Source organism: Heterodontus francisci, chromosome 13 (genome assembly GCF_036365525.1).
Source record: "Heterodontus francisci isolate sHetFra1 chromosome 13, sHetFra1.hap1, whole genome shotgun sequence".
Lineage (NCBI taxonomy): Eukaryota > Metazoa > Chordata > Chondrichthyes > Heterodontiformes > Heterodontidae > Heterodontus > Heterodontus francisci.
Window position 1 is genome coordinate 30998723 of NC_090383.1, and position 23407 is coordinate 31022129.

General features: G+C 42.6%; 1 protein-coding gene across 3 annotated transcripts in view; it reads left to right on the plus strand.

Annotated features, from left to right (window-relative positions):
* agpat4 (1-acylglycerol-3-phosphate O-acyltransferase 4 (lysophosphatidic acid acyltransferase, delta)) overlaps nt 1-23407 on the plus strand; it is a 247761-nt gene that overhangs the window by 65332 nt on the left and 159022 nt on the right. For all 3 annotated transcript variants that reach the window (XM_068044613.1, XM_068044614.1, XM_068044612.1), the window contains exon 2: nt 214-445. In XM_068044613.1, the coding sequence (XP_067900714.1) occupies nt 268-445 (178 nt within the window). In that variant the 5' untranslated portion in view covers nt 214-267. The remainder of the gene's footprint in view (nt 1-213; nt 446-23407) is intronic.

Consider the following 23407-nt stretch of genomic DNA (forward strand, 5'->3'; position numbering starts at 1 on the left):
ATACTAACAGTTATATATTCCTCCAAGTGTTTCATATAGTTGCTTCTTATCATCTTTTGCATTTCTCATTGTCACTTTGTTCTAATTAAGGAAAATGGAACTTATTGTTTTGGCAAAATTTAAATTGTAATCTAATCATTGTGTTTTTTAAAATCAATTCTAATGTCTTGCTAGCTCATGACTTGTATCTAATGACTTCTATCTGTGTTGCAGATTTTCTTTACGAGCTCTGGACATTTGGTGGATATACTGGACGCCTTGTAAGCAATGGGTATCATAGCCTTCTTGAAATCTCAGTTCATCTGCCACCTTCTTGTATGCTACATCTTTGTAGTGACCGGACTCATCATCAACTTCTTTCAACTTTGCACACTGATGATATGGCCGATCAACAAGCAACTCTACAGGCGAATCAACTGCAGATTAGCTTACTGCATTGCCAGCCGTAAGGAAACCTTTGTTCACATTTACTTAGGCCTATTCTATCTGGAATAGGGTAGCTGTAATTGCAGAGTTAGTTGACATTGTGGCTTTTTGAGAAGAGGACCAGCTGAGTCATTTCATATCTTATCAATGCAGTTCTGTTCATGTGAATTCTGTTTTTGAAATGCACGTTTCCCTGTTTGACACCAATAAGCCTCGCAGTGACAATCTGATGGTTTACTGACCTGTTATGGCAAGTGTGTAATGATGGAAATAAAGCTTATTGTGTGTTTTGGACACATAATTCACAGTCTATTTTAAAAAGCTTTTGAATTGCCGTGTCTTGGTCAGTATTTTTATGTAAAAGGTTCCGAAAGGTGGTGTAATTCGGCAGTATTTTCTCCTGTTGAGTCATCAAAAAGTTTCAGTCATACTGAGTGATATTTTGAACAAAGTTGTCTGAGACTGGCAGGTTGAAATAATCATACCACAGGCATTTTCCTCCCCCTCTTGCACCCTGTCACTACCAGCTAGTTTTTCTTACCTGATCTGCTGGCATTCATCATTTGTGAGCTAATCAGAATTGGTTTCTGGAAGAGCTTTGATCATGGGTTCAGACAGCTGTCGGGTCCTAGATCTCAGCAACTTTTCTATTTTGGCAAGGTTGAGTTTCAGGGCATTGTTCTGCTAATTGTGTAGCAAGGGACAGAGAATTTTATGTGAAATTTTAATGATTGTCAAGACACTGTGGATAATTAACCAGATTAAATGTGTGGCCCTAGAATATTTATCATCCTGTTATATATCCTTGATAACTTTTCAACTGAACTGAGGAAGTGTAAGTTGTTTCTGTTCTATTACAAACACTTTTCGTTATGGGCTTAAATTTGTAACTTTACACTTTTTATTGCAGTGAGGAAAATATTGCTTAGCTGTGTTTAAGAACTTGCATGTGGGGAGCGGTGGCGGTGGGATGCGAGCAGTGGGGAAGAGAAAAAGCTTCTGAGCTGTTATAAATAAGCAATGGAAAACTGCTGTCAGGTTGCAAAAGAATTCTGCACCTCATCCTATTCAAAGAACTTATTGCTTTGGACGTGTTGATGACATTTGTGACGAGAATATGTTGTACGGATTGGCAAGATTTATTGTAGTCTACGATACCTTAAAAATGAGGCATAACTTTTTTTTCCAACTATCCTTCACATTCGGTATTATAAAATTGACTGCAGAACATCACATGCTGCCTTGTGGATTGTTGTAAACATACTTTTGAATTTCTGAAGAACGTTAAAACCTGAATTGGCGTAAGTTCCTGAACGAAGAAATGTTGTAGGCAGTCAGCCCATTGAATTAGCAGTGAGATGGGTAAAACCTGCTCACCCCCATAAACCTTTAAAATTTTTGGCCAACTTGAGGAACCAAGGGTCTAGCGAGAATGAGGAGATTAAAGAAATAGTACTGGAGAAATTAATGGGCCTAAGTGGTAATTAAATCCCCTGGACCTGACCATCTGCATCCTAGGTTTTTGAAAGAGGTAGTTGCAGAGATAGTGGATGTATGTTTTGATCTTCTAGAACCTTTTAGATTCTAGAATAGTTCCCAAGGATTAGCAGGTAACAAACATAACCCTGCTATTTAAAAAGGGAAGATATAGGCCAGTTAGCCTAACAGTAGTAGGAAAAATGCTAGAATCTGTTAAGGACAAGGTAACAAGGAACTTAGAAAATTGTAAATCCACATTGAATCTGCTTAATCATATTATGAAAGGAAAATTATGTCTGACAAATCTGTTAGTTTTTTGAGGATTTAACTAGTGGGATGGATAAGAGGGAACCAGTGGCTGCAATATATTTGGATTTGCAAAAAGCATTTGATATGGTGCCACACAAAATTAGGACTCTTGGAATTCGGAATAATGTATTAGCATGGATTGACTGTTTTCTGTCCATTTAAAATCAGAGTATGAATAAACGGGGCACTTCCGGGTTGGCAGGTTGTAATTAGCGGGGAACCACAAGGATCGGTACCAAGACCTCAGCTATATGCAATCTATATATCTATATTCACGGCTTAGATGAAGGGATTGAATGTGGAGTATGCACGCTTGCTGATATAAGGTTAGGTTGGAAAGTAAGTGGCGATGAGGGTACTAAGAGACTGCAGAGGGATATAGACAGGTTAGGTGAGTGGGCAAGAACATGGCAGGTGGAATACAATGTGGCAAAGTGAGAAGTTATCCACTTTATTAGGAAAATAGTAAAGCAGAATATTTTTGAATGGTTAGACTGGGAAATATTTGTATTCAGATGGACCTGGGTGTCCTTGTACATGAATCAGAGAAAATTAACATGCAGGTACAGGAAGGCAAATAGTATGCTAGCTTTTGTTACAAAAGGATTGAAGTAGAAGGGTAAAGAAGTCTTACTACAATGATACAGGGCACTGGTGAAGTCACACCTGAAGTACTGTGTACAGTTTTGGTTTCCTTACATAAGGAATGACATACTTGCTCCAGAGGGAGTGCAACAAAGGTTCACTAGACTGACTGCTGGGGTGAGGTGATTGTCCTATGAGGAGAGATTGAGTAGACTAGGTCTATGTTCCCTGGAAGAATGAGAGGTGATCTAATTGTAACATATAAAATTCTTAAGGGGCTTGACAGGTTAGATGCTGAGAAAATATTTCCCTTAGCTAGGAAATCTAGAACACAGGGTCATGATCTCAATAAGGGACTGGCCATTTAGGACTAAGATGAGAAATTTCTTTACACAAAGGGTTGTGAATCTTTGGATTTCTGTAGCTCAGAGAGCTGTGGATGCTCAGTTAGGACAGTAGTTGACAGATTTTTGGGTACTAAGCAAATTAAGGGATATGGAGATAGTGGAGTTGAAGTAGAAGATCAGCCATGATCTTGATTGGCGGAGCAGGCTTGAAGGGCCAAATGGCATACTTCTCCTATTTCTTGAGCTATGTTCTTATTTGGGCACCTATAATTGAGCAATCTTACTGGAATTTACAAGGTCCTGAGATGAAACTCTGAATGCGCTTGTCATGCAGACCCCCACCTGCCAAGAATGAGGCATAGTAATTTTATCATATGAACATATTGATTTTAAACTGTTGCTAGAGTGAAGAAATGACTTGTTTGAAGATCACCAGACATTGGGCTGGAAGGACGTTCTCATACTAAGAGATGCTGCTTGTGGAGACAAAGGAAGATTCCCTGCTCCAATTAACCCAAATGGATTTTGATCACCAGACATTTGAAGGTGTAAGGAAGTCCATTCTAGAGACTGCCAAGGTAATAGAATCCACAAACCTTGCAGGAGAGACTGCTGCAAATAAGGAGCTAGTCACATGACTAACCTGTTGGACAATTTGGGATTTTTGAATTGTGCCACAGAGAAAAGAACAGAAGGCAGTGTGCAACTGGAACAAGAAAGCCCCTCTCTCTCTCTCTGTCTCTCTGTCTCCCAAACCACCGGATCCACAGGTAAACCTCGAGCGAAAAGACTACATCGAAACAAGTTGAAGTGTGAACTGGGCCCCAACGAATTGCAAGACTTGCCGGCAACCAAAGACTCCACGACTCCACATTGAACTTAAAGGACTGTAACTACCAGACATTGCCTCAAACTTTTCCCCTTTTGTTCTTTTCTATTTTTTCTGTCTCTATCTGTGTGTGTGTGTTTATCGCGTATGCATGCTGTCGTGGTCGTGTTGCAAATTTGTAGTTGTTGACCGGATTAGAGTTTAAGATTAATAAACTTCTACCTTTCTTGTTTAAATTTAAGGAAACCTGCCTGATTTCTTTGCCTTACAATTGGAGCAGTGAACAAGGATTCACTGAAGGGGGATCTAAAGCATAATGTTTCTAAAATTTAAATCCTGTTACGGTCAAACCAGGCAAAGGCTGAGCAGGAACCTCTAGACCCCTTCTCACCTGGTCGTAACAGCTGTATAAGCTATTTTATTTTATTTAGAGATACAGCACTGAAACAGGCCCTTCGGCCCACCGAGTCTGTGCCGACCATCAACCACCCATTTTATACTAATCCTACATTAATCCCATATTCCTACCACATCCCCACAATTCCCGTACCACCTACCTATACTAGGGGCAATTTATAATGACCAATTTACCTATCAGCCTGCAAGTCTTTGGCTGTGGCAGGAAACTGGAGCACCCGGCGAAAACCCACGCGGTCACGGGGAGAACCTGCAAACTCCGCACAGGCAGTACCCAGAATCGAACCCGGGTCGCTGGAGCTGTGAGGCTGCGGTGATAACCACTGCGTCACTGTGCTGCCTCTATACCTGCTTTGCGCTATTATTAATTCACTAACTTTTATACTCACCCTGATTGAGGTTATTAATTTCCCGGCTTCTAATTTGAAAAAAAGGCCCTAGTAAAGTTAGTGAATTAATAATAGCGCAAAGCAGGTATTGAGGCGTTAATTAAAATTAATAGTTTAAACAAGGTACAACTAGATTCTAAAAGAGGAAACAGTTTTTTTAGATCATAGTTGGGCAGCTGCAACCTGTTGCTTGCGATCCTGTGACATGTGAAGTGTCCCAAAGTTCCCACATGTCTTGGGTGACTGTGTGTATGAAGCCTCCCAGTATGTGCCTCCCAGCTGCTTCAGCTCAAGCTCAGGATTTCTGAGTTTGAGGGGCAACTGGAGTCACTGCAGAACATCAGGGAGCAGGAGAGTTACCTGGATTGTACTTTCCAGGAGGTGGTCAACCCACAGGCAGTAAGAGTTCACAACACTAGGTGGATGGTCATCTGGAAGAGGCAGAAGGTGCAGGAGTCTTTAGTTTAGTTTAGTTTAGAGATACAGCACTGAAACAGGCCCTTCGGCCCACCGAGTCTGTGCCGACCATCAACCACCCATTTATACTAATCCTACACTAATCCCATATTCCTACCAAACATCCCCACCTGTCCCTATATTTCCCTACCACCTACCTATACTAGTGGCAATTTATAATGACCAATTTACCTACCAACCTGCAAGTCTTTTGGCTTGTGGGAGGAAACCGGAGCACCCGGAGAAAACCCACGCAGACACAGGGAGAACTTGCAAACTCCACACAGGCAGTACCCAGAATTGAACCCGGGTCGCTGGAGCTGTGAGGCTGCAGTGTTAACCACTGCGCAACTGTGCCGCCCAAACACAATCCAGAAATTCCTCCCCCTCCTTTCCATTTACTCTAAAATTATCCCATCGATATTTGGGTAATTAAAGTCCCCTAATATCACTACTCTATAGTTCTTGCACATTTGAGAGTGGCACACACCCCGATCAGGTGCTCAGCATTGGAGACTGCTGGGAGTGACAATGCCTTGAAGCAGTGCAGTCTAGACCTTGGTACCAATGGGCAAGAGACTGTACAAGAGAGAGCAACAACGTGTAGAAATGTAGTTAATAGGAAATTCCATAATCAAGGGGACAGACAGTCAGACATTTCTGTAACTGTCATATTGAGTCCTCATGGTCTCTTGCCTCCCTAGTGCCAGGATAAAGGACATCACTGAGAGGGTGCAAGATATTCTGCAGGGGGAAGGGACTGAGCCAGAAGTTGTGTTACACGTTGGTACCAACAACATAGCAAGGTCAAGCATTGAGGTCCTCAGGTCAGAATTTCAGGAGCTAGGGAGAAAGTTTGAGTAGGACCTCAAAGGTAGTAATCTCTGAATTACTCCCAGTGCCACGCGCTAGTGAGAGTAGAAATAGGAAGATAGGGAGGATCAATGTGCGGCTTGAAGCATGGTGCAGAAAGCAGGGCTTCAGAGTCTTGGGACATTAGGTACCTTCTGCCCCAGAACTGGTCCCGTTCAAAAGGGATGGGTTGTGCCTCAACAGGACTGGGACCAATGTCCTCGTGGGGAGGTTCACTAGTGTGGTTGGTGAGGGTTTAAGCTAAAGTAGAGGATGGGCACCAGCATATAGAAGTAGAAAAGGAATAAGGTGCATAATGTGAGAGTGTTGGACAGTACTAGAGAAGGGAGTAGTTCCATATTAGATAGGAGCAAACTGAGAAGGGCTACGAGGAATGCAAAGACAGGATTACAATGCATGTATGTAAACGCAGAAAGTGTGGTGAATAAGGTTGATGAGCTAAAAGCACAAATAGCAGTATGGGAATATGATGAAGTAGCAATAACAACAGAAAAGTGGCTTAAAAATTGTGAAGACTGGCTGCTTAATATACAAGGATATAAAGTGTTTAGAAAAGATAGGGAGGGGGAGAAAAGGGAAGTGGAGTGGCAGTACTGATCAGGGAACACATTGTAGTGTTGTAAAAAGGGGATGTCCTTGAGGTGGCAAGGACAGAATCCATTTGGTTAGAGTTGAGAAGCAAAAAGGGTATGATCACATTACTAGGGGTATTGTATAGGCCTCCAAATGTGAGAGGAGCAAATCTTCAGCGAAATCAGAGATGTGCAAGAACTATAGAGTAGTGATATTAGGGGACTTTAATTACCCAAATATCGATGGGATAATTTTCGAGTAAATGGAAAGGAGGGGGAGGAATTTCTGGATTGTGTTCGGGAGCACTTGCTTGCTCATTATGTTCTCTGCCCAGCTAGGAAGGAAGCATTGCTGGACCTGGATCTGGTGCTGGAGAATGAGGTGGACCAAGTGTCTGTGGGGGAGCACTTGGGTAAGAGTGATCATTGTATCATAAGATTTAGACTCGTAATGCAGAAAAGCAAGGAACAATATCAGGTAGAACATCTAGTTTGGAAGAGGGCTTATTTCAATGTGATGAGAAGGGATCTAGCCAGGATAAAATGGAAACAAATACTGACTGGAAAAACTAACGGAATAATGGGTTATCTTTAAGGAAGAAACGCTTCAGGTATGGGCTAGGTAAATGCCAACTAAGGTGAAAGGTAAAAAACATGGCTCCTTGGATAACGAGGAAGATAGAGATTATGATGAAACAAAAAGATGCATGTCAGGTGGATTCTTCAAGTGAGAATCTGGCCAAATACAATAAGTTGAGAGGATGGGTGAAGAGGAAAATTAGACTGGCAAAGAGAGAATGTGTGAATAGAATGGCAGTCAACATGAAGGGGAACCCAAAAATCTTTTGGCATGTAAATGGTAAGAGGAGGAGTGGGGTTTGTGAGGGACAAAGAGGGCAATATATGCTTAGAGGCACAGGACAAGGCTAGAATACTTAATGACTTTGTATTGGTGTTTACTAAAGAAGAGGATGCTGACAAAATATCAGTAGAAGCGGAGAGAGTAGAGGCAATGGATAGGGTAAAGATTGAGAGGGCGGAGGTACTGGAAAAGTTGGCTATGCTTAAGATAGGGAAAAAAAAGTCACTTGGTCTGGATGGTTTGCATCTCGGGTTGCTAAAGGAAGTGAGATTGGAGATAGTAGAACGGCTTGCCATAATCTTCCAATCTTCCCTCTATGGGGGAGGTGCCAGAGGATTGGGGAGTGTCAAATGTGGCACCCTTATTCAAAAAAAGGTGTAAGGACAGTTTTAGCAACTACATGCCAGTTAGTTTAACATCAGTGGTGATTAATGTTTTACAGACAATAATCAAGGAAAGAAAAGCAATTGGCATTTGGAGCGGTTTGTGTTAATAAAGAGTAGCCAGCACAGATTTGTAAAAGGTAGATCGTGCTCGACTAATGTAATTGAATTTTTTGATGAAGTAACTGAGAAGGTTGATGAAGGGAATGTGGTATATGTTGTCTATATGGATTTTAGGAAAGTGCTTGATGAAGTACCACTTAAAAAGCTGGTTAACAAAATTGAGGCTTATGGAATAGGAGGGTCAGTGTCCAATTGGATTTTAAAAATTGGCCAATGGACAGAAAACGACAAGTTGTGGTAAATGGTTGTTTTTCAGACTGGTGGATGGTAACGAATGGTGTTCCCCAAGGGTCAGTGTTAGGACCACTGCTTTTTTTTTTGCTACATATTAAATGATTTGGATCTTAGAAGACTGAGTACCATTTCAAAATTTGATGATCCCAAACTTGGAGGTGTGGCAAACAGTGTGGATGATACAAACTGCTTGCAACAGCAGGTAGGCTAACAGAATGAGCAGGCAAGTGGCAGATGGAATTTAATACAGAGAAGTGTGAGGTGATGTATTTTGGCAGGAGGGATAGGGTGAGGCAATCCAGACGAAATGGCATAGTTCTAAAGAGTGTGCAGGAACAGAGGGACCTGACGGTGCATGTGAAGGTGGCAATACATGTGGGTGGAATTTTATGCTCTTCTTTTGTCCCCCACACCCACTGTGGCAGGTTTGGAGGCAGAGAGAACCTGTGAATGGCCTTCCTGCCCCACTGCCAATTGACCCCAAATTAAGGGCCTCCTTCGCCTTATCCACAATTAACACGTGCGGCGGGCAGTCCTGTCCCGCACGGGAAACATTGCACGAAAACCTGTGCAGGCTGCTTCCTGGGGTGGGGAAGGTCCCTCGTCCTTCATGCCTGAATGAGGGACCTGGCATTAGGAAGGACGGGGGGCTTGCTGAGGGCAACCCACCTGTCCTTACTGCTGATTTTTTTTCCCCCTCGCGAGACCCCCCAGCCTTGACCTACCTTGAGCCTGGTTCCAGCGCCGCTCCTTGGTGGCTGCAGCTACAGCAACAGCCTCAGCGGTGGCGCCGCAGGGTCGACCACTTCCGGTGGCAGGGTCCTAAATTGTAAGAAAGGCCTGCCGCTGTCCAGTTAAGTGCCTGATTGGCACTAAATTTGGCGGGCCTTCCGTACAAGAGCCAACGCAGAGATCTCAGTGTTGGTTTCTCCCAATGTTGAGACCCCTGCCACTAGCATAAAATTCCACCGATTGAGAGAGTCTTTAGCAAAGCATATGGGATTTTGGGTTTCATAAAGAAAAGTATAGGGTACAAAAGCAGTGAAGTTATGCTGAATCTTTTATAAAACTCTAGTTAGGCCCCAACTGGAGTATTGCATCCAGTTCTGGTCACCACACTTCAGGAAGGATGTGAGGGTTCTTAAGAGGGTGCAGAGGAGATTCACCAGAATAGTTCCAGGGATGAGGATTTTTAGTTACAAGGTTGGGTTGGAAAATCTGGGGTTGTTCTCCCTGGAGCGAAGGAGATTGAGGGGAGATTTGATAGCGATTATGACTGGCTTAGATAAGTTAGACAAGGAAAAATTTTTCTCATTAACTAATGGTACAAGGACTAGCTAACACAGATTGAAGGTTCTGGACAAGAGATGCAGGGGGAATGTGAGGAAGAACTTTTTTATGCAGCAAGTGGTAATGACCTGAAACTCGCTGCCCACGAGGATGGTGGAAGCGGAGACAATCGATGATTTCACAAGGAAATTGGATAGGCACTGAAGGAAATAAACTTGCAGGGCTACAAGGATCGAGTTGGAGAGTGGGACTGACTGGATTGCTCCGCAGAAAGCCGGCATGGAGTCCATGGACTAAATGGCAGCCTCCTAAGCTGTATATGACTCTATATATACGTTGTTTTACTGCCGCCAGTGCTCTGACTTCTATCTCATAATGATTGCTCTGTATTTAAAAGACCTACATATATTACCATAGAGTCGTTTACAGCACAGAAGGAGGCCATTCGGCCCACACAGAGCTATGCAGTCAGTCCTACTCCCTGGCTTGATCCCCATAGCCCTGCAAGTCTCTTTCTCTCAAGTGGCCATCCAACTTCCCCTTGAAGTCATTGATTATTTCTGTTTCCACCACCCTCATGGGCAGCACGTTTCAGGTCATTACCATCTGCTGTGTTTAAAAAAAAAAAACTGCTTCCTCATATTCCACCTGCATCTTTTGCCCAAAACGTTCAATCTGCATCCCCTAGTCCTTGTACTATTTGTTGATGGGAACAGTTTATAACTTATCTCAGCCTGCCATTAATCTTGCACGCTTCTATTAAATCTCCCCATAATCTCTCTTTTTTTTTTGTTCTAAGGAGAACAAACCCAGCTTTTCCAACCTAATTTTGTAACTAAAATCCTCCATCGCTGGAACTATTCTGGTAAATCTCCTCTGCACCCTCTCAAGGGCCCTCACATCTTTCCAGTTCTGATCACCACACTTCAGGATAGTATTGGGGAGAGGGATAATTTTGTGAAAGGGTGAAAAGAGATGCTAAAAGGGCACTGTGCTGATGAGATGTGTCTGTTTTGAAAGTCTGGTTTTGGCATACAGTTTTGACTCTAATTGCTGATTAGCACCTCCCAGGCATGTTTAAATTATGGTAAAGCAGATACCTGCAGGTTTAGGCTCGAGAGCTGAGTAGCCACAGCTTTCATGGAGCAGTATTTGTGGGTTCCATGCACCTACTTCCATTGAAGATGTGAAGTTCGCTGGCTGACACAGCGGTACATTTCAGCATAGTTTGGATCAAGGTGAGCGGGTGCACAGGTTCTTGGATGTGGCATTGGAGGCATAGTGGAGGAGGGATGTCCTGTATCTGCAGGGGGAAAGAGTCCACCTCATCCTTGTGTCCCTCCCTCCTGCATGAGCTGGTGTTTTTTTGTCTGGCCTCATGCCATCTTTCCATTTCACCTACAGACCTAGCAAGATAGCAGTGACCATGCACTTACTGTCTTCTGGTACTTCCTATAAGGTAGAGTAGCATAGCACTTACTCTTTTTTTTTTCTTTTAGGGGAAGTCCTCACAGAATATCTATATATTGATAGAGTTAATGAAGTCTTGATAAAGTGTCTCAAAGTCTTCCAATGTGTTTCAAAAGTCATTTTCAAACCTCGAGCAGCAAGTGAACATGAAAGGCGATATACCCTCTCAGCCTTTAAGTAGTGCTCAATCCTCTGCATCACTTTGTTTACTCCTAATCAGCTGGTTGTCATTATGGGAGGGTATTGGTTCAAGTGCTAGCCACCAAAATGCAATGCAGCCTCCTTTTTTAATGAAAACTAGCAGGCAATTTTAAGTGGCAATCAACTCCTGAATGATCCTCCAGGTGGCTGTTCCTCATGCAAGCTTCAATTCCTTTACCAAAGTGCAGTCTTGTGCTAAACTGGCATTTCAGTTTCAGATCCCACTTTTTGGAGGCTTTTAGAGCCTGAAGTATCTGGGTAAAATCGCCTCCAGGATGTTTAATCTTGTACCTCTTAATAAGAAAGCAATGAGTGATCCACTACAGGTTTTAGTATATAGTGTCATGTAGGCCCCCACCTGCCAGGACTGAGGCACACATTATTTCGTCACGTGAACATTAAAACTTAAAATTATGGCTGGGAAGAAAAGAGGGCCTATCACAAGGAATTGCCAAGCCCCTGATTGGAAAGACATTTGCATTCTGGCAGACAGTGTTGGAACAAAGGACCCAGTCCCTGCTTCTCCAATACACAGAAGACCTGGTCAGACCCATCTAGTCAAAGACTAACTGGCTGTTTGAATTTGAACTTGCTGAGAGAAAGAAACTCAAAAAGGTGTTTGCTCCTGGACTGCGAACACGGCTCTCCTGTCTGCTCCCATCTCTTTCTCATGGAACGGAAGACCCATTGAAAACAGGTGAACTCGAGAAAAGTCTCCTACGTGAGCAAGGTTTAAAAGAACACTGGGCCCCAACGAAAAGTAAGAGCTGTCTACAATCAAAGACTCTACAGCGAGCTGGAAACACAGAAACAGTAACAAGGAACCCCCTTCAAAGACTGCCTCAAACCTCTCCATTTTTCTCTTTTCTGTCCCTATTTGCATGTGTGTATCACATGCGCATGCTAGCACGGGCGCGTTGTGTATCCGTAGGCATGAACCGAATTAGAGTTTAAGTAAGTTTAATAAATTTCACTTTTCTTCTTTAAACCTAAGAAAACCTGGTGTGCTCATTTCTTTGCCTTATGATTGGAAAGCAGTGAACAAGGATTCACCAAGAGGGAGCTCAACACAGTGTGTTTAAAGATCAAATTCTATTGCAATAAGACCAGATGAAGACAGTAAAGGACGCCTTTCTCACCAGGTCGTAACAATAGTTATGTGTATTTTGGACAAATCTTCCTTTAATTATATATTGCAATATCTAAGCTCACTGAAATGAGGCTATGCATTTAATACCTATTAGAAACAGTTCAAGTTTATATTTCACTCCTTGCATGCCACTGGGACAAAAATTGTGTGGATATTTAGTCAAATTTTGTTTTTGACAGCAAACCTTTCCCATAGTTGGTGAAACTATTGTACAAACTGGTGATGAGAAAACAGAATTACTGATCTATTAGGTGGTCTGAGAGTTTGCCCAGAACAAAAGACTGCACTCTAGTACTCTGTTCTATATTTGGAAGGAAGTGAATAATTGACCATAACTCATTCACTTATTTAAAAAATAATGCAGTTCTGATCTCTGGTATTTTGGCAAGAAAAGTCCATATAACTGAAGTTCCCCATTCTTGGTACTTTTCTAATAAATCTCCTCTGCACCCCCTCGAAGACCTTGACATTCTTCCTGAAGTGCCCAGAATTAGCCACAATACTCCAGCTGAGGCTTAACCAGTGTTTTATTAAGGTTTAGCATTTGTTTACTTTCCCCAGCAGGACTCCGATTAGGACTGTATTGTTGGATAAGGTGCAGTTCACACAGTATCCTGCACTGTTCTCTTTTGATGCTTTTAATACCTTTTTAACGTTTCTTGTACTGACTCGTGATGCAAAATTCAGGATTGTCTTGAGCAGCCAAGTTTGAAATAGAATGGCATTTTACTTCCCATTAGGGCTGTTTATAGTTGTGCATTGCCCAAGCATGCGTTGTGTATTCCAAAGCTAAGAATTGTAGTAGGAACAATAGTGAATTAGCATCTCGTGATCTTAAAATAATCCCTTGCTCTTTAATTGAAGGCTGTGATAAAAGTTAAGTATTTTTGCCTTGTTTTGGTTTTGTGGCAGTCCCTTTTATCACAACCATATTACATAAGAGGGGAAAAATTGACCCCTGTAGCACCCACTTTTTAGGTGCTAATTGACTTCTTGAAGGTTAGAAATTGGGTCCTGGATGCGCGTGAGTTTCTGATGGGAAGTGTACTGGATGACACTTTTGGTACAGAAGTTTGTGCGAATGCACTGAGTGCCCACCAGCAGCATGCAGGGCAGGAAAATTAATAGCATTGATCAAGTATTGAAGCACCAATTTGCCGCCAGCACCACCTTTTTCAAATGCCACACTCCAGCATATGCCTTCTCTTAACGTCCCACAGTTGAAAGTGCGTTCAGCGGCATGAAGGACCCCCTGTCCCACCCCCCACCAGCACTATTTAAAGGGATCATGAACTACTTACAAGTTAGTTGCTGGATTATTCCTTCTGGCTTTTGATCCAAAAATACATAGAATTGTAACTTTCCTATACTTGTCTCAAGCTTCAGTAGTTTACAGGGAGTGATCTGACTGATGCTGAACAACTTTAGTGGTGGTTTAAAGACTTGTGATGAAACATGTTGTTTCCTGGCATAGGTGGTGTGGTGGGCCACCTTCTTGAATGGAGAGAGGCTGCGCAGAGCAGGACAAGCTGTTAGAAGAGGGAGAAGTGGAGGGGGGAGGGAGAGAAGGGCACTCAGCAGGAGGGCATAATGCCCAGGCAGCAATTTTCTTATCTGAACTTCAGTGAGGACAATGCATGAGATGTTTTTGCTTGACTAAAGAGGTTCCAACTGAGATCTGCTAACTGCAACCACAAAGCAGGGCAACAACAGCATTGCCTGTGCCTATCAAGGTGACTGTGGCTCTTAACTTTTTTGTCAGGCTGCTTCTGGAGACGTCATTTGACCAAGTATGGCATCAAGGAGCCCTAGAAAAACTTGAGTCAGTGGGAGCGGGGTGGGGGGTTGCTCTCTTGGTTGGAGTCATACCTAGCACAAAGCAAGATGGTTGTGGTTGTTGGAGGTCAATCATTTCAGTCCCAGGACATCATTGCAGGTGTTCCTCAGAGTAGTGGCCTAGGCCCAACCATCTCCAGCTGCTTCATCAATGACCTTCTCTCCATCAAAAGGTAAGAAGTGAGGATGTTTGCTGATGATTACACAATGTTCAGCACCATTTCACAACTCCTCAGATAGTGAAGCAGCCCATGACCAGATGCAGCAAGACCTGGACAATATCCAGGCTTGGGCTGATAAGTGGCAAGTAACATTCACACTACACAAGTGCCAGGCAATGACATCTCAAGCAAGAGAGAATCTAACCATCTACGCTTTAAAGTTCAATGGCATTACTATTGTTGAATCCCCCACTGTCAACATCCTGGGGGTCACCATTGACCAGAAAGCTGAACTGGACCAGCCACATAAATACTGTGGCTACAAGAGCAGGTCAGAGGCTGGGAATTCGGTGGCAGGTAACTCACCTCTTGACTTCCCAATGCCTGTCCACAAACTACAAGGCGCAAGTCAGGTGTGTGATGGAATACTCTCAACTTGCCTGGATGGGTGCAGCTCCAACATCAGTCAAGAAGCTCAACACCATCCAGGACAAAGCAGCCCGCTTGATTGACACCCCATCCATCACCTTCAACATTCACACCCTTCACAACCGATGCACAGTGGCAGCAGTGTATACCATCTACAAGATGCACTGCAGCATCTTACCAAAGCTCCTTCAACAGCACCTTCCAAACCCACTGCCTCGACCACCTAGAAGGACAAGGCAGTAGATGCATAGGAACACCACCACCTGCACGTTCATCCTCCAAGCCACATAGCATCCTGACTTGGAGCTATATCGCCGTTCCTTTGCTGTCCCTGGGTCAAAATCCTGGAACCGCCTTCCTAGCAGCACTGTGGATATACCTACACCCCAAGGACTGCAGCAGTTCAAGAAGGCTGCTCACCACCACCTTCTCGAGGGCAATTGGGGATGGGCAATAAATGCTGTCCGAGCCAGCGACGTCCACATCCCATGATCGAATTAAAAAGAAAATCTTGTACATTGCTACAAAGAGAAGTCATTGAGGTTCTCAATACAAAGAAACACAATTTCATCTCATTCCCTGTGGCTAAAAACAAGCAGGTGGAGCGAGCACGGATTGCAGAATCCCCATTGTGTATTGATTGCATGCACATTTGCTTTGTGTGCACCTGGTGAACTGAAGGATATTCTACTCCCTCAATGTGCAGCTGGTATACGACCACAGTCAGTGGATCATGTAGGTGAATGCCTGTGAAATAAACGATTTAGGCAGGTTTCCTTCATTCTGCGGCAGTCTTCTGTGCCAGCTTCATTTGCACCACAACAGCAAGTCAAAGGTTAGCGGTTGGGCGAAGGGTTCTCCACTCATTATGGCTCATGACTCCAGTCTGGTATTCACATGTGCTGCCAGAAGGAAAGGGCTCATCAACATCCTCAAACCAGACTTCAGCTGCCTGGACCAATCTGCAAGATCCCTGCAGTACTCAACTGTGTGGGTCTCCAGATTTATAGTAGCATGTTGCATGCTACGCAACCTAACTATTATGAGGGAACAGCGCTTGCTACCATGTGTCTCCATGAGAAGTTTCCGGAGGGGGATGTAGGGTGAATAATTGGTGCGATATGATCAAATAATTAATGAGTGATCAGAGTAACCTCAATCACAAGTCCCCATTCAACAACTGTCTCACTCTCAATTTTGGTCTAGCACTGACCATCACATTGTTCTCCTTCCAATAACATTAAAATAGCCACTAGAAATTTCACATTCTAATTCGTATTTATAAACTAAATCATGACGATGCATATAAAAAATAAACTAATCACCCTTTTGTATTCTGTTTTAATGCCTCTTGTGTCTTTTTTTTGACTCTGTAGTTCTTCTACAAAGTGTTTGCCCAGTCATTGCTGCATTCAATTCTGGAGTCTGCAGATGGTGTTTTGAGGGCACCCTTCAGTAGCTCTTGGTCTAGAATGCCCAGCTTCAGATTGCACCATCTCAGTGTGGGCTGTCAGTCTCCGTCTGGTTGGCAACAGCAAGGGAAGGGGCAGAGTGATGGGGGTGAGAGCATGAATGCTGTCATTCTGAGGACAGCAGCTTTGTATCCATGGAGCCACTGTCACTCACTGGTTAGAGCCTCAACAATCCTAGTAATCTTTTGGACAACAGATTGTTGGACTGCTGTGATGCCCTGGAAGGCTCTTTGAACACTGGTATCCAGAGCTCTGATAGGAGTTTAAGCTTCCACTGCAGCATTCAGACCTTTTGGAAGCTGCTTGTGCTGCAATGCAAGCTGTAGCATTATCCATCAGACACTGCATCATTGCGAGTTCCGCAGGTGTGCTGATCGAGGTGACCACCCATTCCTTGTTGGAAAGGATGGGGTCCAAGCTCTGCACAAAGCCCGGTGCCAACTTGGTGCTGGATTCCTTCGTGCTCCTTGACATTGAGCTCTGGCTTTCCAGTGCACCAGGAGTTTGGGTTTGCACACATAACAGCCTTTTTCTATAACCTGATCCATTGTTGTCCTCATCTGAGTCGTTTGCATCAGAAGTAATGTGGGATCTCTCTGTCTGGTGAATTGGCACCTATGCTATCCGACTACTCCTGCCCAACCTCTTTACTGGCTGCTGTGCCCATTGTCTCACCACGTGCAGATCCCTCCTCATGACCATTTTCCTGCACTATCTACGTAACCCTTGGATGTTTTTAATATGTAGAAATCTATCAATCTCAGTCTTGAACAGACTCAACGACTGAGTCTCCACAGCCCTCTGGGGCAGAGAATTCCAAAGATTCACCACCCTCTGAGTGAAGAAGTTCCTCCCCATCTCAGTCCTAAATGGCCTGCCCCTTATTCTGAGACTATGTCCTGTGGTTCTGGACTCCCGAGCCAGGGGAAACTTTCTTCCTGCATCAACTCTGTTGAGCCCTGTAAGAATTTTGCATGTTTGAGTGAGATCACCTTTCGTTCTTCTTGACTCCAGAGAATAAAGGCCCAATCTATTTAATCTTTCCTCATAGGACAATCTTCCCATTCCAGCAATTAGTTTGGTGAATCGCTGTTGCACTCCCTCTATGACAAGTATTATCTTTTCTTGGGTAAGGAGACCAAAACTGCACACAATACCCCAGGTGCAATCTCATCAATGCTCTATATAATGGCAGTAAGACATCTTGTACTCCTATACTCAAATACTCTTGTAATGAAGGCCAGCGTACCACTTGCCTCCTTAATTGCCTGCTGTACCTGCATGTTGGCTTTCAGTGACTTTGAAAGAGGACACCCAAGTCCCTTTTTGAAATTCAACACTTCCCAGCCTTTCACCATTTAAGAAATACTCTATTTCTGTTTTTCCTACCTAAAGTGGATAACCTCACATTTCTCCACATTTTATTCCATCTGCCAGATTTTTGCCCACTCACTTAGCCTCTCCAAATCCCCTTGAAGTGTCTTTGCATCTTCCTCCCAACTCACACTTCCACCTAGTTTTGTGTCATCTGCAAACTTGGAAATATTTCATTTAATCCCCACATGCAAGTCATTGATATAGATTGTATAACTGGGGCCCAAACACTGATCCTTGCAGTACCCCACACATCATAGCCTGCCAATCCGAAAATGACCCATTTAATCTTACTCTGTTTTCTGTCCATTAACCAGTCCTCCAGTCCATGCTGGTATATTTCCCCCAATCAAACCAATTTTTTGTGGGATCCTGTTAAAAATGTTCTGAAAATCTAAATATACCACATCCACTGGTTCCTCTTTATCTATTCTGTTAGTTACGTCCTCAAAAAGCTCCCGAACAGGTTTGTTCAACATGATTTCCCTTTCATAAATCCATGTTGACTCTGCCCAATCCTACCATTATTTTCTAAGTGTCCTGGTAGCACATCCTTTATTATAGATTCTAGCATTTTCCCTACAACTGTTGTTAGGCTAGCAGGTCTGTTGTCCCCTGTTTTCTCTCCCTCCTTTCCTAAGTAGCGGGGTTACATTTGTCAACTTCCAATCTGCAGGAACCATTCCAGAATCTATATAGAATTTTGAAAGATGACCACCAGTCTACTATTTCTACAGTCACCTCTTTCAACACTTTGGAATGTAGATCATCAGGTCCAGGGGAATTATCTACTCTTTTGAACTAATATTATCTTGCAGTTCCTCGTTTTGCACTCGTTCTTTGATTCTGTATTATTTCTGGGAGGTTTTTAGTATTTTCCTGCGTGAAGATCGACTTGAAGTATTTGTTTAGTTTCTCTGCCATTTCCCTATTCCCTACTATAAATTCTCCTGGCTCAGCTTGTAAGGGACCCACGTTTGTCTTTGTTAATCTTTTCCTTGTTACATACCTATAGAAGCTTTTACAATCTGCTTTTTTTTAAATGTTCCTCGCTAGTTTACTCTCATTCTGTTTTCCATTTCTTTATCTTTTTCTTGGTCCTCCTTTGCAGAATTCTGAAATGCTCCCAATCCTCAGGCTTACCATTTTTTTGGTTGGCAACTTTATCTTGCCTCTTCCTTTGATCTAATACAATCCTTGATTTCTTTTATTAGCCACGGTTGGAACACTTTCCTTGCTGGGTTTTGTGCATTAAAGGAATGCATTTTTGTTGTAAACTATGTATTAGTTCTTTAAATGTTAGCCATTGCCTATCTACCGTCATACCTTTTAATGTGATTTCCCAATCCATGGCCAATTTGCCCCTCATAGCTTCATAGTTTCCTTTGCTTAGATTTAAGACCCTAGTTTCTGATTGAACTACATCACTTCCAAACTTAGAATTGTATGTTATCATATTATGGTCACTCTTTCCTAAAGGCTCCCTTACAACAAGATTATTAACTAGCCCTTTTTCATTGCACAATACTAGATCTAAAATAGCCCGTTCTCTAGTTGATTCCTCAGCATACTGCTTGAGAAAACCTTCTTGCATATATTCCAAGAAGTCGTTCTCCACAACATTACTAATAATAAAGTTTACCTAGTCTAATATGTAGATTGACATTCACCATGATTACTGTATTACCCTTGTTACATGCATATCTCATTTCTTGATTTATACTGTGATTTACATTGCCACTGCTGTTTGGCCTATAAACAACTTCAACCAATGTTTTTTGCCCTTTGCTATTTCTTGGTTCCACCCAAACTGATTCTACGTCTTGATCTTTAGAACTGTCACCTCTCACTACAGCACTGATGCCCTCTTTAATTAATAGAGCTACCCCACCACCTTTTCCCAGCTTCCTGTCCTTCCAGAATGTCGCGTATCCTTGGATATTCAGCTTTGGTTTCCTTGCAGCCACATCTCTGTAATGGCCATCAGGTCATACATATGAATTTTTATTTGAGCTGATAATTCGTTTGTTTTATTGCGAATGCTGCAGGCATTCAGTTACAGAGCCCTTAATTCAGTGTTTTTAACTGTTTTTGTAAACTCTGGTCCTATCTGCTGGTATACACTCTTCAGTTTGCAATTACTGTCCCTTGCTGCTGTACTCTGATCATCATTGCCTTTATTGCTACGTTGATCTATTGCCTTGTCATTTCCTTTTTAATTTACTTGATCTTCCCCTACATGATCCCTTCCCTCTCCCCTCTATTTATACATTCCAACGAGAAAGGAAAAATTCCAAGGGGAGGACCGACTATCTATGGTTAACTTAAAAAAAAAAGTTAAAGATAATATAAAACTTGAAGAAAAAGCACATAACTGTGCAAAGATGGATGGTAGGTCAGACAATTGGACAGAATATAAAGAACAGCAAAGAATGACTAAAAGATTGATAAGGAAGGAAAAATTAGAGTACAAGAGAAAACTAGCTAGAAATATAAAAACAGATAGTAAGAGTTAATAAAGTGAGCGTTGTTCCTATAGAAAGTGAATCTGGGAATCAATAATGGAAAATAAGGAGATGGCAGATGAATTGAACAAGTAGTTTGCATCGGTCTTCACTACAGAGGGTACACGTAACATCCCAGAAATAGCTGTAAATCAGGAAATGGAAGGGAGGGAGGAACTCAAGAAAATTAAAATCATCAAGGAAGTGGTACTGAACAAATTGTTGGAGCTGTGGGCTGACAAATCCCTGGGTCCTGATGGACTTCATCCTAGGGTCTTAAAAGGTAGCTAGTGAGATATTTGATGGGTTGGTTTTAATTTTCCAAAATTCGTTAGATTCAGGGAAGGTTCCATTAGATTGGCTGTTTTCCTTATTCAAAAAGGGAGGGAGACAGAAAACAGGAAATTACAGGCCAGTTGGCTTAACATCTGTCATAGGGAAAATGTTAGCTATTAAAGATGTTCAAGCAGGGCACTTAGAAAAATTCAGGGTAATCGGGCAGAGTCAACACGGTTTTGTGAAAGGGAAATCATATTTAACCAAGTTATTGGAGTTCTTTTTAAGAAGTAACATGTGCTGTGGATAAAGGGGAACTGGTGGATGTACTATACTTAGATTTCCAGAAGGCATTTGATAAGGTGCCACATCAAAGGTTATTGCGTAAACTAAAAGCTTATGGTGTAGGGGGTAACATATTGGCATGGATAGAAGATAGGCTGTCTAATAGGAAACGGAGTAGGCATAAATGGGTCATTTTCTGGTTGGCAAGATGTGGTGTGCCGCAGAGATCAGTACTAGGGCATCAATTTTTTACAATTTATGTAAATGACTTGGATGAAGGAGCCGAAGGTATGGTTGCTAAATTTGCTAATGACACAAAGATGGGTAGGAAAATAACTTGTGAATTGGACATAAGGAGGCTACAAATGGATATAGATAGGTTAAGTAAGTGGGCAAAGACCTGGCAAATGGAATATAATGTGGGAAAATGTGAAATTGTCTATTTTGGCAGGCAGAATAAAAAAGAAGCATATCTAAATGGTGAGAGATTGCAGAGCTCTGAGATGCAGAGGGATCTGGGTGTCCTGGAGCATGAATCGCAAAAACTTAGTATACAGGTTCAGCAAGTAATTAGGAAAGCTAATAGAATGTTATTGTTTATTGCGAGGGGAATTGAATACAAAAGTGGGAAGGTTATGCTTCAGTTATGCAGGGCATTGGTGAGATCACATCTGGGGTAGTGTGTACATATTGGTCTCCTTTATTTAAGGAAGGATGTAAATGCGTTGGAAGCAGTTCAAAGAAGGTTTTCTAGACTAATACCTAGAATTGGTGGGTTATCTTTTATGAGGCAAGGTTGGACAGGCTAGGCTTGTATCTGCTGGAGTTTATGAGAATAAGAGGTGACTTGATTGAAACATATAAGATTCTGAGGGGTCTTGACAGGGTGAATGTGGAAAGGATGTTTCTCCCTTGTGGGAGAACCTCGAACCAGGGGTCACCCATTTAAGACTGAGATGAGGAAAAAAATTTCTGAGGGTTGTGAGTCTTTGGAACTCACTTCCTCAAAAGGCAATGGAAGCAGAGGTAGATAGGTTCCTGATAAGCAAGGGGGTGAAAGGTTATTGGGGGTAGGCAGGAATGTGGATTTGAGATTACAAACAGATCAGTCGTGATCTTATTGAATGCTGGAGCAGGCTTGAGGGGCTGAATGGCCTACTCCTCCTAATTCGCATGTTCGTATTTAGTTTAAAGCTCTCTCTACTTCCCTATTTATATGACTCATTAGAACACTGGTCCCAGTTTGATTCTGGTGAAGTCCTTCCAACAGTACAGCTTCTACTTTACCTAGTACTGCCAATTTGCACATGGCTCAGGTAATAATCCAGAGATTATTACCTTTTCAGGTTCTGCATTTTAGTGCCTAGCTCTTCATACTCCCCATGCAGAACCTCTTTCCTAGTCCTATGTTGTTGGTACCTCCATGGGCCATTTGCTTTGTTATGGAGGTGTAGTGAATTGAGTAGTGGGCAAGGGTATTGGTGTAGTTTGTAGGATATGCAATTTAAAGATGAAGTCACTTGCCTTTAGAACTTGTGCGATTATTAAGCTTCTTCTGTGTTTGACAAGTATCATGCTTGGCATTGACATCAAGTTTAGCCATTGTTGAAAGAATCAGAATCACAGAATCAGCTTTGAAAAAAGCTCCGACCAATTGTTGCAGCTACAATGCACTTCTCCTATGACAAAAGCAAAATGCTGCAGATGCTGGATATTTGAAAGTGAAAAAACAAAAACTGCTGGAAATGCTCAGCACTGCAGTTCTATCTCCATAGATGCTGCCAGACCTGCTGAGTATTACCAGCATTTTCTGTTTTTATTTTCTGATCTCCAGCATCTAAAGTATTTTGCTTTTGTGTTGCACTCCCCACAATCTGTAAGCTCATGGCCTGGCATAGCCCTCACGCTACCATTACCATCAAATCAGGAGACCAACCCTGGTTCAATGGAGAGTGTAAAGAGCTTGCCAAACAGCACCAGGCATACCTAAAAAAAAAAGTGTTAACCTAGTAAAGCTGCAACACAGGACTACATGCATGCTATACAGTGGAAGCAGCATGCGATAGACCTAAATGATCCCACAACTAGTGGATCAGAACAAAGCTCTGCAAACCTGCCCCATCCAGAAGTAAATGGTGGTGGACCAATTAAACAACTACTGGTAGGAGGAGGCTCCATGAACATCCCCATCCTCAATGCTTGCTGAGTCCAGCATGTGAGTGCAAAAGAGAAGGCTGACTTATTTGTAACCACCTTCAGCTAGAAGTGCTGAGTGGATGATCCATCTTGGCTACCTCCTAACGTCACCTCAGAGAAGTCAGTCTTCACCCAATTCGATTCACTCCATGTGATAATCAAGAAATGGCTGAGCACAATGGATACAGCAAAGACTACGGGCCCTGACAACATCCCAACTACACTGCTAAAGACTTTTGCTCCAGAACTAGCTGCATCTCTAGCCAAGCTATTCCAATATAGCTGGTTGGCATCCTTCCATCAACAAAAGATGATGGACACGCGGCAGATAATCCATTTAGTTGGGGCGTCTCCTCTTGTGCGCCTTTGCTGATGGCTATGAAGACCAATCCTTGAGAGCCAGGTTTTGCCACAAGTGCTGCATGTGAAGCTGAAAAGTGATGCTGAGCATGTTTTTGATGTTGGCGCCTGTTGCTAAA